Source organism: Vanessa atalanta, chromosome 17 (assembly GCF_905147765.1).
Source record: "Vanessa atalanta chromosome 17, ilVanAtal1.2, whole genome shotgun sequence".
NCBI lineage: Eukaryota > Metazoa > Arthropoda > Insecta > Lepidoptera > Nymphalidae > Vanessa > Vanessa atalanta.
Window position 1 is genome coordinate 4287830 of NC_061887.1, and position 14089 is coordinate 4301918.

Below are 14089 nucleotides of genomic sequence, written 5' to 3' on the forward strand. Positions count from 1 at the left end.
TGAATATATAAGGCTAAATATTGTCTATGGATTATCTACCTTTAGACGCACCCCTTCCCCTAGAAGCTTTTACCCCCCTCTATAATAGCTTACCCGATACTTTTTTTATATTGGTACAAAGACTGGTAATTGGACCAACTGATGGTAAATGATGAACACGGGCCATAGACACTAGCAAATATAACCCATTCTGTACTTAATCAATGTACTACGAGCCTTGGAAACTAAGCTGTTGAATATCCCTTGTGTCTATCGTTACTGGCTCACTCTTCAAACCGGAACACAACAGTACTATGTAATTCTATTTATTAGTAGCATATGTGATGTGGGAGTTACCTACACAAACGGGCTGAACAAAACCCTCAGTAAAGATGTTCTCATAATATTACAAATGTATCTTATGGAAATGATAGAACATTAAATTAATTGAATGTAACAATTACATCATTACAATGGTTAAAATCGAACGTGCTTTTGATAAAAAAAGTATTACCCAATGATTTTAATTAATAGTAATAAATTCAGCTGAAATTTGTAACCAATGGCGTTGAGCTGATAAGATAGCACGGTCTTTGACTGCTATTACGACAAAAGACAAACATTTCACTGCTTAATGAAATAAGAAAGTGTTCTTTATAAAACACGGTGTTGCAAAAGTTGCGTCATCATTAAACTCAGCTTAAAATAGATGTTCGTGGGATTTATTAACAAAGAGTTTCCTGCAAACGTGAGTCAAGCAGATAAATGACACAGGTACTATATTAAAAGATTGACTGTTTAGTTTTTGCCGGTACATACAATAGTAAAGGTTCCAGTGCCCAGTTCTTGGCAAAGACCTCGTATCATATTAAAGAATAAGAATATTTGGAAACTGCGGATTGTTGAATATATGTACATTATACAATGAACATGCGTCAGAATTTAATTTGGCACATGCATACCTCACGACGTATTCCTTTAGCGGCTATCACGGTGATTTTTTTTTTATGGCATTGGTTGGCGGACGAGCATATGGGCCACCTGATGGTAAGTGGTCACCACCGCCCATAGACAAAGGCGCTGTAAGAAATATTAACCATTCCTTACATCACCTATGCGCCACCAACCTTGGGAACTAAGATGTTATGTCCCTTGTGCTTGTGATTACACTGGCTCACTCACCCTTCTAACCGGAACACAACAATACAGTTTACTGTTATTTGGCGGTAGAATATCTGATGAGTGGGTGGTACCTACCCAGACGGGCTTGCACAAAGCTCTACCACCAAGTAAATAATTATAAACACAAATAAAGCAAATGAAAACTTTAAGTTGCTTCCCCGGATTTGTAATCGCGATATTCTGTGAAGAACTTCGTGGTACACATATTACCACGAGTATGATAAGTCAACATGATTATTAATATTTAACAATGCAATTATGACTCAACATATAAAATATATTCCAACCGTACAACAAACATTGTCTGTCAAGTCATAATTATCGATAAAGTTTGAAAAATTGAAATTAATTTTAAGAAAAAAATTCGAATTTGGAATCATAATTTCAATTGAACTCTACCAAAGGGAGAGTCGGCCTTAAGCCAGGGGTGGCACATTTACAGGCTGTTACCTTACTTTATTTTACGTAAATAAAAAATTGTATTAATTACGTGTTAAACTAAACATATAATTATTATGTTTGTAATTTATTTCTTCTATTGGCGCCTACCCTAATTATTCAGAAGATGAGTGACATGGGATGTTGCAATTGCCTCCGGTTCAGGTAACTCCCTTCTCCGAAACATAAAATTGTTTATATTTATTGTGCATACAATAAATTTCATCGAAAAAATCGTTCTTATCATTAAGATATCAGGTTAGGTACACTAAAATAAAAAACAAAGAAAAATACTCATTAAAGATGCACCAAAGGCACGGAATAACATGTTTGTGAAGACAAAAATATAAAAATAAATAAAGTATCTGGTCTGTTATTGGTGCCAAAAGGATAACACTTACGACCACGTGATTATGTGAACAGAAAAACATGTAATAGAAATACGTATAATGAATCAGGATCGAAAGTTTGGACGTAAATCCGTTAGTAGTTTACAACGGATTATTCTTATTCAAATAGAGGCTACTAGATAGTGGTGGTGTTTTCCTAACCGACTTCCGCTACGGCAGCCATTCTCCAGGGAGACTAGCCATATAGGATATATTTAGGATAGGATATATTATAGTTCACAAGTGTGTGCAATTGCAAACACAAGTGCCAACTCCGTCATTCTCTTAATCCGATAGCAAATCCATTAATCTGGAAAGAGTTTAGGCGCATGGCCAATGGCTTTATGTGCTCTCCGAAGCACGGGAATGTAAACCGAAGTTCTTACAATTGAAAGAGATTAAGTACCAAATTGACTTAAAAAACATTATCAACATATACATTTATTCATTAACTTTTCAAAAATATCACTAAGAGTAAACGAAAAGCTTTATAAATAATATTTATCATTCTTTGTAATTATTTAAGTGTTTCTTATATTGTTTTCTAAGTAATGTATACGAAACAACTGGAGGAGTATTTTGTCTAATTTAATTCTCAATAAATAACATCTTGTTATTTTTATTTAAGTTAAACTCTTCGAACGCTTGAAGCTGTCAAGCAAAACTTCTTGCATTATAATGCAAATTTAACAGCGGTTTTTTGTTAATTATGTATTTAAGACTTTTATGCATAGTGGATTTGTAATGACGTCATAGGGACAATGTAAATCAAAGTCAATCTGTATAATATATTTTAAATCTGTTAGAAGTTTCTCGGTATCTCACTGGGCGCTGCTTTAATCCAGATTTTACAGGTTCAAATTGTTTATATTGAATGATTATAACGTGACCTCAGGAACTCTACATACACAAGCCAGTGACGTATTCATATAATATTCCTGTTTAATGATTCTTATCATTAAAAAACATCCTGTATTATATTGAAGTTTTTCTCATACATTATTTTAGTAACTACAGTAATAAATTTTAAAGTTTACTAATAAAACGGCACATAATGTTAAAAAGATAAAGAGACTTGATTCCTTTTAATACTTAAATACAGACACCGAACATAATATGGAGAGTGCTCGAATTGTGCCATTCCCCCGTCAATTAGTCCAAACCCATATTAAAATTGTATGTTCGCTTCAAAATTCTATCCGAACCGAAGCCTTTACGAATGCACGCTCGTTGAAATTGCAAATAAAAGAATTTTATAGTAGATGTATTTTACAATTTTGTATTGCATAGAAAATGTATCCAGTAATAACTGTATTAATATTATTGTTTTTACAAAATATTTTTTTAATTAAGATTAAAAAACCAAAATTTTTTACGAAATTTGATTTCGACCATGTTTTTAAGTATGTCTTTGGCTCACTCATCACAATTTTTATATTAATTTTATATGACATTTAATATCTATAATAATCTCTCCATCTCATATTAAAAAAAAAACGAATCTAGCCGGAATCTATTGCGAATATCTTGAAATAATAATATAAAGAAAACCTTGCTTGACTACGTAAATCGAGTTGATACGCACAAAGCAACGAGGCCACGAATAGTTAAACCTCTTTGGTAGAGCAAGGTATATTTAAAAAACTTTCGATACATATTCAAAAATATAAAAAAATATAAATATACTTTTGTTATATTTCAACTGTTTTCGTTTTTACACGTGAGAATTTACTTCACCGGAAACTAGACTAAATTTTAAAGCAACACAACTCCACGTAACCGTATATCTTCTAAAAACGCTTTATTATTTAACACCAAGGAAAGAATTATGTTAGTTCGTATTTTTTTAGAATTTTAGAACGGAATGTGTAGTGAAAGGTGATATAATTTTTTTTATAATTCACTGCTAGATAGACATACATAGAGTTTGTCAACAACTAAAAGAATAGTTTAAGCTACAGATATTTTAGATAAATTAATATGATTGAAACCAGTTGTTTACTGAAATCTTTTTCGGGAATAAAAATATAACGAAATTAATATAGTCATAAATAAAACAGGATGTTTGTATATATGTATATTATTATTACAACTATACACGAACGTACGCATGTCACAAATACAAAATAACGTATAGCGTAAATATAAATAAATCGTTACGAAACTTTCCGGAAAAGATTACTGTTAAATTAGCAACATATTTAACATAAGGTCGTGTTATATTAGTCCGTCAGTAATACGAATAGATTTAAACTTTATTGCGAAAATTTCAACAAAGTCAACATTCACGGTTGACGACAAGTCCAAACCATTATTAATAAACAACAAAATGTATTTCCAAATCTATACAGATTGCATTTTATAAAAAAAGCTTAGTAAAGCTTACGTTCGATAGTATTACAGATAAATAGTTACTCTGTATTGTTGTAGTATACTCAGAATTCAGTGAGAGGAACAGTAATAGATCGAAAAACACATACATACAACGTAATATTTGATTTAATAACAAAATCAGAAAAACACACCGAAATAAAATAAACATTTATTGCATTAAGGTTTTAGTGATTGTAATAAGAAAAATTCGGCAACAGGAACAAGTTATCAATCTGTTAGCATTGACCATGAATGCTGGGCGTCAGTAGAAGCGACAAGGCGCATGGTCGCTTCCGAGTCTTGGCCTGCCAACGTGCAGTTACCCGCCGCCCAGCCGAGCGCGCTGACATGTTGCGTTTCGTTACTGAAACAAGACCGACCACGCGACGGATACGCTAACTCGTGTCGCAACTCGTAAACCAGTGTTTCGTGTGTTGTGTTATTAATTTACAAAAGAAGAATTTATTCGAAAATGACGGAAACAGGATTACGGCGTCATGTTCGTAGATAAATTATTTTAGGGAGTCAAAGCTTTATGTTACCCCGCAATGCTGTCTGTTTGTATGGATATGTCGAATCCATTGGATCTAACGAAACGGTGTTACATCTAAGTCTAAGTTCATTGTGGTATATAATGTTCTAAGTGTTATCTGTGATATTTAATTAATTAAATTGTATTTCATTTATTGGAATGACGTTATCGCTTGCTAATTTAATGTTGCTTTATCCTAAATGTGGGTATCACGGTGATACATCAAAACTGTTGGATTATAATTAAATATGTGCAAGCTAATTGGGTTAACTTGCTAACGTGTTCATTCTCTCTCACTGCCAAAATAAACACGACAAATTCTTTTACAAAAAAGAAATATATTTTTTTCAGGACTAAATGCACTACACTAAAATTGAATTTTTAGTGTACTATAAAAATAAGAGTTACTAATTTGACTACATTTAACATTAGAATGCACTACAGGGCACTACTTTCTTGTTTAAATAATATTTAATGTTGCCAAATTCTAAATATAAATCACCAACAGAAAGAATGCGTTTCAAATATTTTTAAATAATACTCTTAAGAATAAAAAATATTTTTATCAGACTAAACAATATCATAAACATAAAAGGCGACTAAAAAAGTGTCTTGTATATAAATAAGAAAATAAAAAAAAATAAGAAAATGATAAAATAATTTATTTTATAGAAAGATATTAATATAATATTACCTATTGGTAACATTAACATTAACTAATATCTAATCTTAGTGAAGTTTCCTTTTGTAAATAGTACGAAAGATACAGCATTAAAAAAAAAATTAATTACCGGAAACAACATGATTCCTATAAATTGTAAAAATAATTTTATTGACTTCTGTATGTAGTCTGGAAACTAGATGTTATGACATACAAATTAAATTATATTTATTTGCAAAGCTATACCTACATTTTTGATACTACAGTAATGATGAGTTCAGCCAAAACAACCACAAGATACTAACAAAAAATATGATGATAACAAAAAATATCTATATCAAATAAATTCCAACATTTTACTATCCTAAAAATTCTTGAAATTATAAAACGATGCATTTACCAACTGATTACACTTAGATTTAAAACAATGTATGGTAATACACGAGAGAAACAAACTTCGTTTTCCTATAACGAACAATAAGTTTTATAGAGTAAATCAGTATAAAGTCAATACAGGACCTTCAGTATGGTTGTTATTGTATCAAGTTAGAGTATCAAGTTGGTAATATTTTACATGATAATGTGCATCACAAACAAACAGATCACGTTTTGGCTTTTATTATTTGAGTTAATAATAATTGGTAAAAATAGTATTATATATATTTTTAAAAACAACCTCGAATTTCTTACCTCTTTTTTATGTACAGAAGTATTAGTTTGCGCTTGAAAATATTTATTTAATCAATAAAAGAGTTATAGACTAATATAACTTAAATTAGTATACGAAAGAAATATATTTATAAAAAGTTTTTTTTTAAATATATATAGGAGAGTTCTGTCCATCTTAAATATGTGTCAATTTAAGATTTACTTATTTTATATAGTTTATTTTTTTATTTTACTTCAATGTCATGACGACACTACGGATACGTCATCGTGTTAACTGATACTCCAAGTCAACCAGGGTCCAATTGCCGTAATCCGCATAATGTCACACGTATTGCTTACATCCACTTGAGACTTGACATTGCAATATTATTTACCATTAGGATCACGTGGTGCCAAGACTATTGTACTCGATTAATTCATGTTTATTAAACAAATTAACGATATGATGAGCCCGGTATTGGATGCCTACATCCTACATCACGACTAATTGTAGCTTTGATGTGTCGTAGCGTGACTTGAGAAAAAAATACTACCAAATAGAAATTAAACTTTAAGACATATTTTATTTAAATATTCTTCTAATAAATTAATATATTAAATTGCCTAATTAGACACATTATTGTATATTAGTCAAAATTAAATTAATTTTGTTTTGTCATTCTTCAATTTGTACCCTGTTTTAAACATTCAAATTACATCCATTTATATTTCCTTGTTTTATAATGACGAATAGTATCAATATGTTATTTTAATACGATATTAAGTAATATTTCTAAGACTTCATTGATATAACCTTAATTCCGAATAAAGATATATTTTTTGCAAATAACAAAGATACATTTTTTTATTTAAAATAGGAAGTGTTTCGTTCATAGTTCCGTTAAAATTTCAATCACAAAATATTAAAGCAGCAAACTCTTAGTTCACAATGGTACTTTTTACGAACGTTTATTTTAACAGTAACATTTTTTTTAGTGCTAATGCGGTAGTTACCGCTTTTTTCCCTGAGGTCACCAATTACAAAAAGCGTTGCAGAGATGTAGTGTTCAGATTGAATAATTCGATTGAAGTCGTCAGACAAACAAACGACCATTCGATTTAATTTACTATAAATAGCATGGGGTGTGCACAATGCTGTGGAGATTTTAAAATCAGTCTACCGTTATTGTTCACATTTATTATCAATTGGATTATAGTTGTATTTTTATATTTTAAATGTTTATTCGATTCGAATGATAACTGAACATCGATTAAAATTATGTCAGCGACGATTAAAACTCTTGTAAAATATAATCGATACATTTTTCACTTTACGTTACATTTAACGTGATAAGAAATCGCTTACATATTTTGTATATTTTATAAGGAAAAAATCAATTTTTTTGGAATTCAGTATTTGCATCCTTAGGGCGATGATATTTATTTTAAATACGGTAGCTTATTATATATGTTGTGTTGGTATGGACAAAAGAGGAGAGGAGACACGCGTTACTAAAAGAGCGATAAGCATGAGTGTAGAGGAACGGAGAAGAAGACGACTGAAGAGACCATGGCTGGAGATCGATCTAACGATCAGATGAGGAATATTAGAGGAGAATGGAAAGAAAAGACTGCTGCGCTGACCCCAATTAATTGGGACACGAGCAGGGCAAAGAAGAAGATGATAGAGCACTAAAATATAGGTTGTAGCTCAAGTAGGACGCAGGACAGGGCTCGCTGCCAACCACTCAAAGTTTTACAATTACAAGTGCAATATCATTAAAACACATGCATTGTTTAACGAGGGGTGATTTTTCTTTAAATTTCTTTGACTAATTAAATTTTACATTTTCATTAAAGGTAATACTTTAACTTTTTTATGTTTCTCTTGTTACTAATACTCATTTATAAAATTTTTGAATTTGATGAATTTAACAGGACTTAATTACTTGCTGTCATTTGTAATTTGGCATAAAGATTAACATTATCCTTTTGGCATATTTCGGGTTCTCTAAATTAGGGTTTTGTAAAACCAAGGAATTTTCTGTAGAAAAACTAATGCATACTTTTCCCTTTTTTTAATTTTATTTAACTGTACCTGTTAGTAAATTCTTGCAACTGAATTTTAAACAAGTTTTAAACGGATGCACGTTTGAGCTGAAATTCTAAACACAATTTTAGGGCCGGTTATATTATAATTTATTCTAAATAGCGACCAAATACAAGGTCTTTTTTATATTTCTTTTTTTTACTATAAGTAAATATTGAACGAACACAATTTCTTAATTTTTTTTTATAATTAATATTTTTAAATATGTAAAATGTTGTTGCCAATACCAATTATAAACCGATATTTAAGAATTTTATAGAGCTATGAATATTTTACAATGTGGCAACATTATGAGGTTACAAAAACCGCGAAACGAAAATTGAAAACATCCCAATTTATATTGCATCCCATTGCGGTGATTGGCATCATATCGCGAAATCGTTTAAAACACGTTTAAAAATTTGTGTCAAAATCTATATATTTATATATAAATGATATATAATTTGAGTCGTAATATGGATAAATATTTTACTTTTACTGGAATATTCATTTTGTAATAACTTATTAACATATTTTAAGAAATATGACATTTCATAATTAAAGGCGACAGACAAATTTAAGGCATAACGTTAAGGGCTTAAAAAAGGAGAGCCAAAATAAAATTTCTGTATTTTTTATATTAGTTTCAGTTTTCATAACTAATATGTCATTATTGCTTCCAACAAAATTGTTTATATCAATGCGTTATCGATATTCATAAATTCTATAATGAATTGCAGCAAGTCGAGATAGGTTAATGACTCTTGGCTGCAAAACTGTTCGTAAGAGGAAACACAATGTTATATATCTTTGGCAGGATTTTAATCAAAATATTTGAAAACAGAATCGAATAAATTCCAATTATCTCTGATATTACAGAATTATATGTTTAGAAAATCATTGATAAGGAATTAAATTTAAATATTTCTAATAAAAATATTCTACTTTAAAAACTAAGATTATTTTAATATTTATAATAATTTATTTAAATATTTGTAGCATCACTTTTCGAACATTCTTTTTCTTCTAGTTTCCTCGCACAGCTTTCAAACTCTTCACACTAAAAGGAAAATAAAATTACAGAAAATAATAATTTATGAGCAGAAGTACAATGATAAAAAATAAATCTTATGTTGATTATTCATGAGAGATATTTTTTTGTAAATAAATGTATATTAAAATAAAGAATTATGGAGATAATAAATTAATTAAATTAACAAAAAATAAACGATCAAAAGTACATCAGATTTAATGATTTGACACACATCAATTTTTAATACTTAAAAAATGTTCAAATAGAATATACGCTTTACGTTTAACTTCGATTTAGTAATACTTACCTCTGGAATAAAATTCATTTTGTTTGTACTATCGGGTAAATTAGAAGTTAAAAAGAGATCTAGGTTAGTTATTTGGCGTCGATCTTGGCAATGAGATCAAAAATAAAACAGTTTAAAAAAACAGACATATGGAATCTACATATATCATAGCATCACTCAAAACAGATTGTGTTTATTTAATTTGTCAAAATATTGTTTTTCTTTCTTATTTTAGTATAATTGTTTGCTAAGGTATACAAGAAACGGAGTGAAAACGAGGCTTTTGATTGAAATGGAATTTGGAGTATACTTTGATGATTTTTAGTGATCCATTTAACAACATAACACACATTTATATATACATATGTGTGTGTGTATGTGTGTGTCCATGGATAATGTTAAAATGAAATTATTCTATATATATTATTTATAGATTATTATGGCTATTAGGAGTTATTATTCGTTGATTTTGATGTACATAATTAATAAGAGTATACATTTTATAAGCGGTTGAGTTTCTTGACAGTTCTTTCTAATTCCAGTTCTCATTGAGTCAGATTAATATTTAAATGTTGTACATATAAATATCGTATCAATAGCACTATATCTAGAGATTTAGAATAACCGCAATGTGCCTGAAATAATTTCGTCATTTCCATAAATCAAAACGATCCATGCCAACAAATTAAAAAAAAAACAAAACGTAAAAATTTGATTACGTATATGTAACGCAAACCTTTAAACATTCGAATACCATAATATTCTGAATATTATAACTTATAAACTACAACGTAGGTCTGGCGTTCACTAGCCTTTAGGCCGAAAAATACAGTCATGAGATTAAATATTTCAAGTATCTCTTTTCATATCGTTCGAATACACTTCAATATTTTGATTAAGAATCTTTGGAGGTTGAAGCAGACGTAAATTTTTACCAACTCTATATTTACGACTCAACTTTGATGTTTGTGCCAAAATCAACATAATCCTGATATGAACAAATGGCAACACTGCGTAGTATAAAATAAGTTTTAAAGGAAGCTATAAAAAGCAATGTTACCCGTATATATTTTATATATATTTTAATTTATATAAATAAGGAAATTAAATGTATAGATTAAAGATTCACTTGGTGGTAGAGCTATGTGCAAGCCAGTCTGGGTAGGTACCAACCACTCATCAGATATTCTACCGCCATACAGCAGTACTCAGTATTGTTGTGTTCCGATTTAAAGGGTGAGCCAGTGTAACTACAGACTCGAGGGACATAACATCTTAGTTCCCAAGGCTGGTGGAGCTTTGGCGATGTAAGGAATGGTTAAAATTTCTTACAGCGCCATTGTCTATGGGTGGTGGTGACCACTTACCATCAGTTAACCCATCTGCTCGTCCGTCTACCTATATCAAAAAGATAAATAAAGTAACAGTGTAAAGTTTAAGCCATAAAGCTTACTTAAGAATTGATTGAAAACTTAAAGCGTTACATTAATAAAAGATAGATAAGTTATCTTGCCAATGACATTCTCTGTTCTATAGCTATCACAGTGCAATAGTGTACGTTATTTTTTCTAAAGAGTATTTTTTATTTCGGCATTCAAAGCAAAACAGGTTTATTTTTATTGCAATTTCATGTTTACCTTTCCGACTGTTTTCTTTTACGCAGTAACATTGCGCAGTAGATATTATTGTGCACGGGTGTAGGTGCAAACACAGGTCCACTGTATTTCCTCGCTCTCATAATTCAATGAACAAACCGACACGACCTGAGAGAGGTCAGGCGCAAGACCAACAGCTTTACTTGCTTTCCGAGGCAAGGAATTGTAACACTGCCAACGACCTAGCTCCCGACTGATATTGACAGAACCTTGATATATTATATAAAACTGACCCAATAACATTTTACTGGACCTGGGATTCAAACCCAGAAGGCCGTAATCTACATCCTGATAATCTATTTATCTTGTGGGCAGTTTTTTTACTATATTCGTACTAACGTAATATACGGCAGGTGTCATAAAAAACAATATTTTAAACTATAACTGCAGTTAACCGCCACGTGAACAGCTAATCACTTATACAATTCCAATGTTATTTATTAAGGTATAAATTATCAATATTACTTCATCGTCGCAGTATTGTATTCGTTGTGCAGTAAGCATGCCGTGTGCATCTATAGAATTACCTGCGCTCATAGTGCGCTCAGACGTCTCGGATATACGCAAAAGTTGATAATTGTAACACATGAACCGATGCAGTGTATCTCTTAATAATGGATTACGAAGAACTGCTATGTTTTTTAAGAAAAAAAATTCGATCACCGAGTATTCCATGAGTAAGATTTTTACTTTTTTCCTAAAAATGTAAAGCGCATGGCAGTGCGTCATCCAAGTTGTCGTGTTATTCTAGGCCACACGTGACACATACGACTTGAATTACTTAATAATATAAGCTTATGATTAAAATAGTTACAAATAAATAACATACTTTTATTAACAGTACATATTAATAAACAGGTTTTGATCAATTTAACGACCAATATCATAATGTGTTGCAAAGTATTTGTATTTATAATTGAACTATTTTATACTTCGGGATTCATTGGAATATCAGAAACGACAAAACCCCAACTTTTAAAGCAAAAAATATATATTATAAAAATAGCTAGTTATTTACGCAAATGTAAAAATTACTACCATATTTTATAATATGGAATAATATTATATAAATGTATTCTCAATTTCGTGCTTTTGCAATGAATAAATTTTCCTATTATAAAAGCGTACAAAGTACCACGTACTCTTGATGTGAGCACCGCTACAAATTATACGCTGCCTCTATAAATTGGGGCAGGTATTGAAACCCGTTGAAATAATCACGTAGACACATTGTAAAAATCCTCATTATTAACGTATGTATGTATTAACAAAACGTATTTTTCACTCGTAGATAAAGCAATGTATTCGAAAGATACTTTGTAGTAGGCGTTACGGATTATGTTCTAAGTCAAGCAAATTATAATACAAATCAAAATTTATCATTTATGTACTCGTATCTATATTCCTAAATGTCTTGTAATCGTTTACTTAATTTTCTTATTTTATAGATACCTTTTTATTTATAAGTCAGTGTGAAAGCACATTAAATATATTTCTCTCTATATAATTTTTTTATTATTTCCTAAAGTGTACGAATAAGTACAAAAACAGTTTGAAATCAGAAGCGCACAAAAATAAGCATATTCGTTCACATCTGTCTACCCTCTAAAAACTCGAGCCGCTCGTCGGTATTGTCAGATGAAAAACAGGGATAGATTACAAAAATGCCGTCTTAACAAACATCCTACTAATTTTGTTTTCACTGAATAAATAACACCACCAAAAGAAGATTATTTAATTATCTCCCCGGGACTCTATCTCCATACCAAATTTTATTTGAATCGGTTCAGCAGTTTAAGCGTGAAGGAGTAACAGACATAGTTACTTTCGCATTTCTAATATTAGTATAGGTTGAAAAAATAACGATTTTAAATTCATATAATAATATTGTTTTATAAATGACTTACATTATGGATAATTATAAATACTTATTAGATAAAAACGCTTGATTTCTGATGGCTCGGGTTCTGTTTGAAGACTAACATGTTTGTAAATCTGCTTATTTAAAAGAGCAACAAAAGCGTTTCTTGTCTTTTTTACTTTTTCTGTATATATTAGAATACATATATATGTATATATAATATCCTTTGGTCAACCGTAACCGCTGTACTTATTTAGCACTTATAAAAGTACATAAATAAATAAGAGATTAATTAAATTAAATTACAATATCCTTCAAGGATAGAAAACAGAATACATACAATTTAATTTGAATATCCTTATGTGAAAATATATGCAATTGAGATAACATTTATTGAATAATAAGTATAAGTGCACGTGTTATAGAATAAGTGCATTTAAATAAACAAATAGGTACATGTAAAATAATTAATCAGTATTTTATAACGCTTAGAACTTAAGTAATAAGTGATTTCGATAATGTATGAAATAATCAATTTAAATAAATATCGATTGCTACTGTAATTTCTAAAACCGCACTTCTAGTTTATGTTATGTTTAGTTTATTAAATAAACAATTAATATAGTATATAATTAACTTTTTTAAGAGTCTAGTAAAAGATTTTTATATTAAATATACTACTAGCTACTTAAATTATCCTATAATAAATCCTTCCAAAAATTTATTACGAACACGTTGCAAATAAGCAAATTTGATTGCCTACTCCGTACCTAAATAAACTAAGAGTCTTATTATGAAGTTAGGATTCATTCAATTTATAAATAAATCTTGAATTGTAATAAGTATTTTATACAATTTGATATATGAATAGTGTCTTATAATTTTTATTAATATTACCCAAGAAAAAATACAACGATTTTAAAATAAATCATTTTCCTTAATATCAGGACTTTGTTATTGAAA

The 14089-nt window shown here is 29.8% G+C and overlaps 1 protein-coding gene across 11 annotated transcripts in view; it reads left to right on the top strand.

Moving 5' to 3' along the window:
- Window positions 1–14089, top strand: part of LOC125070592 (potassium/sodium hyperpolarization-activated cyclic nucleotide-gated channel 2) — a 242130-nt gene that overhangs the window by 157992 nt on the left and 70049 nt on the right. For 2 of the 11 annotated variants that reach the window (XM_047680524.1, XM_047680526.1), the window contains exon 1: window positions 4687–4860. The exons of 7 other annotated variants lie outside the window; for them this stretch is intronic. Coding sequence is in view for 1 of the 4 variants with exons in the window: in XM_047680520.1 (XP_047536476.1) it covers window positions 11852–11942 (91 nt within the window). In the remaining 3 variants the exon portion in view is untranslated. Of the gene's footprint in view, window positions 1–4686; window positions 4989–11761; window positions 11943–14089 lie in introns of those variants that run through there. 2 more of the 11 variants (XM_047680525.1, XM_047680520.1) reach the window with 2 other exon arrangements.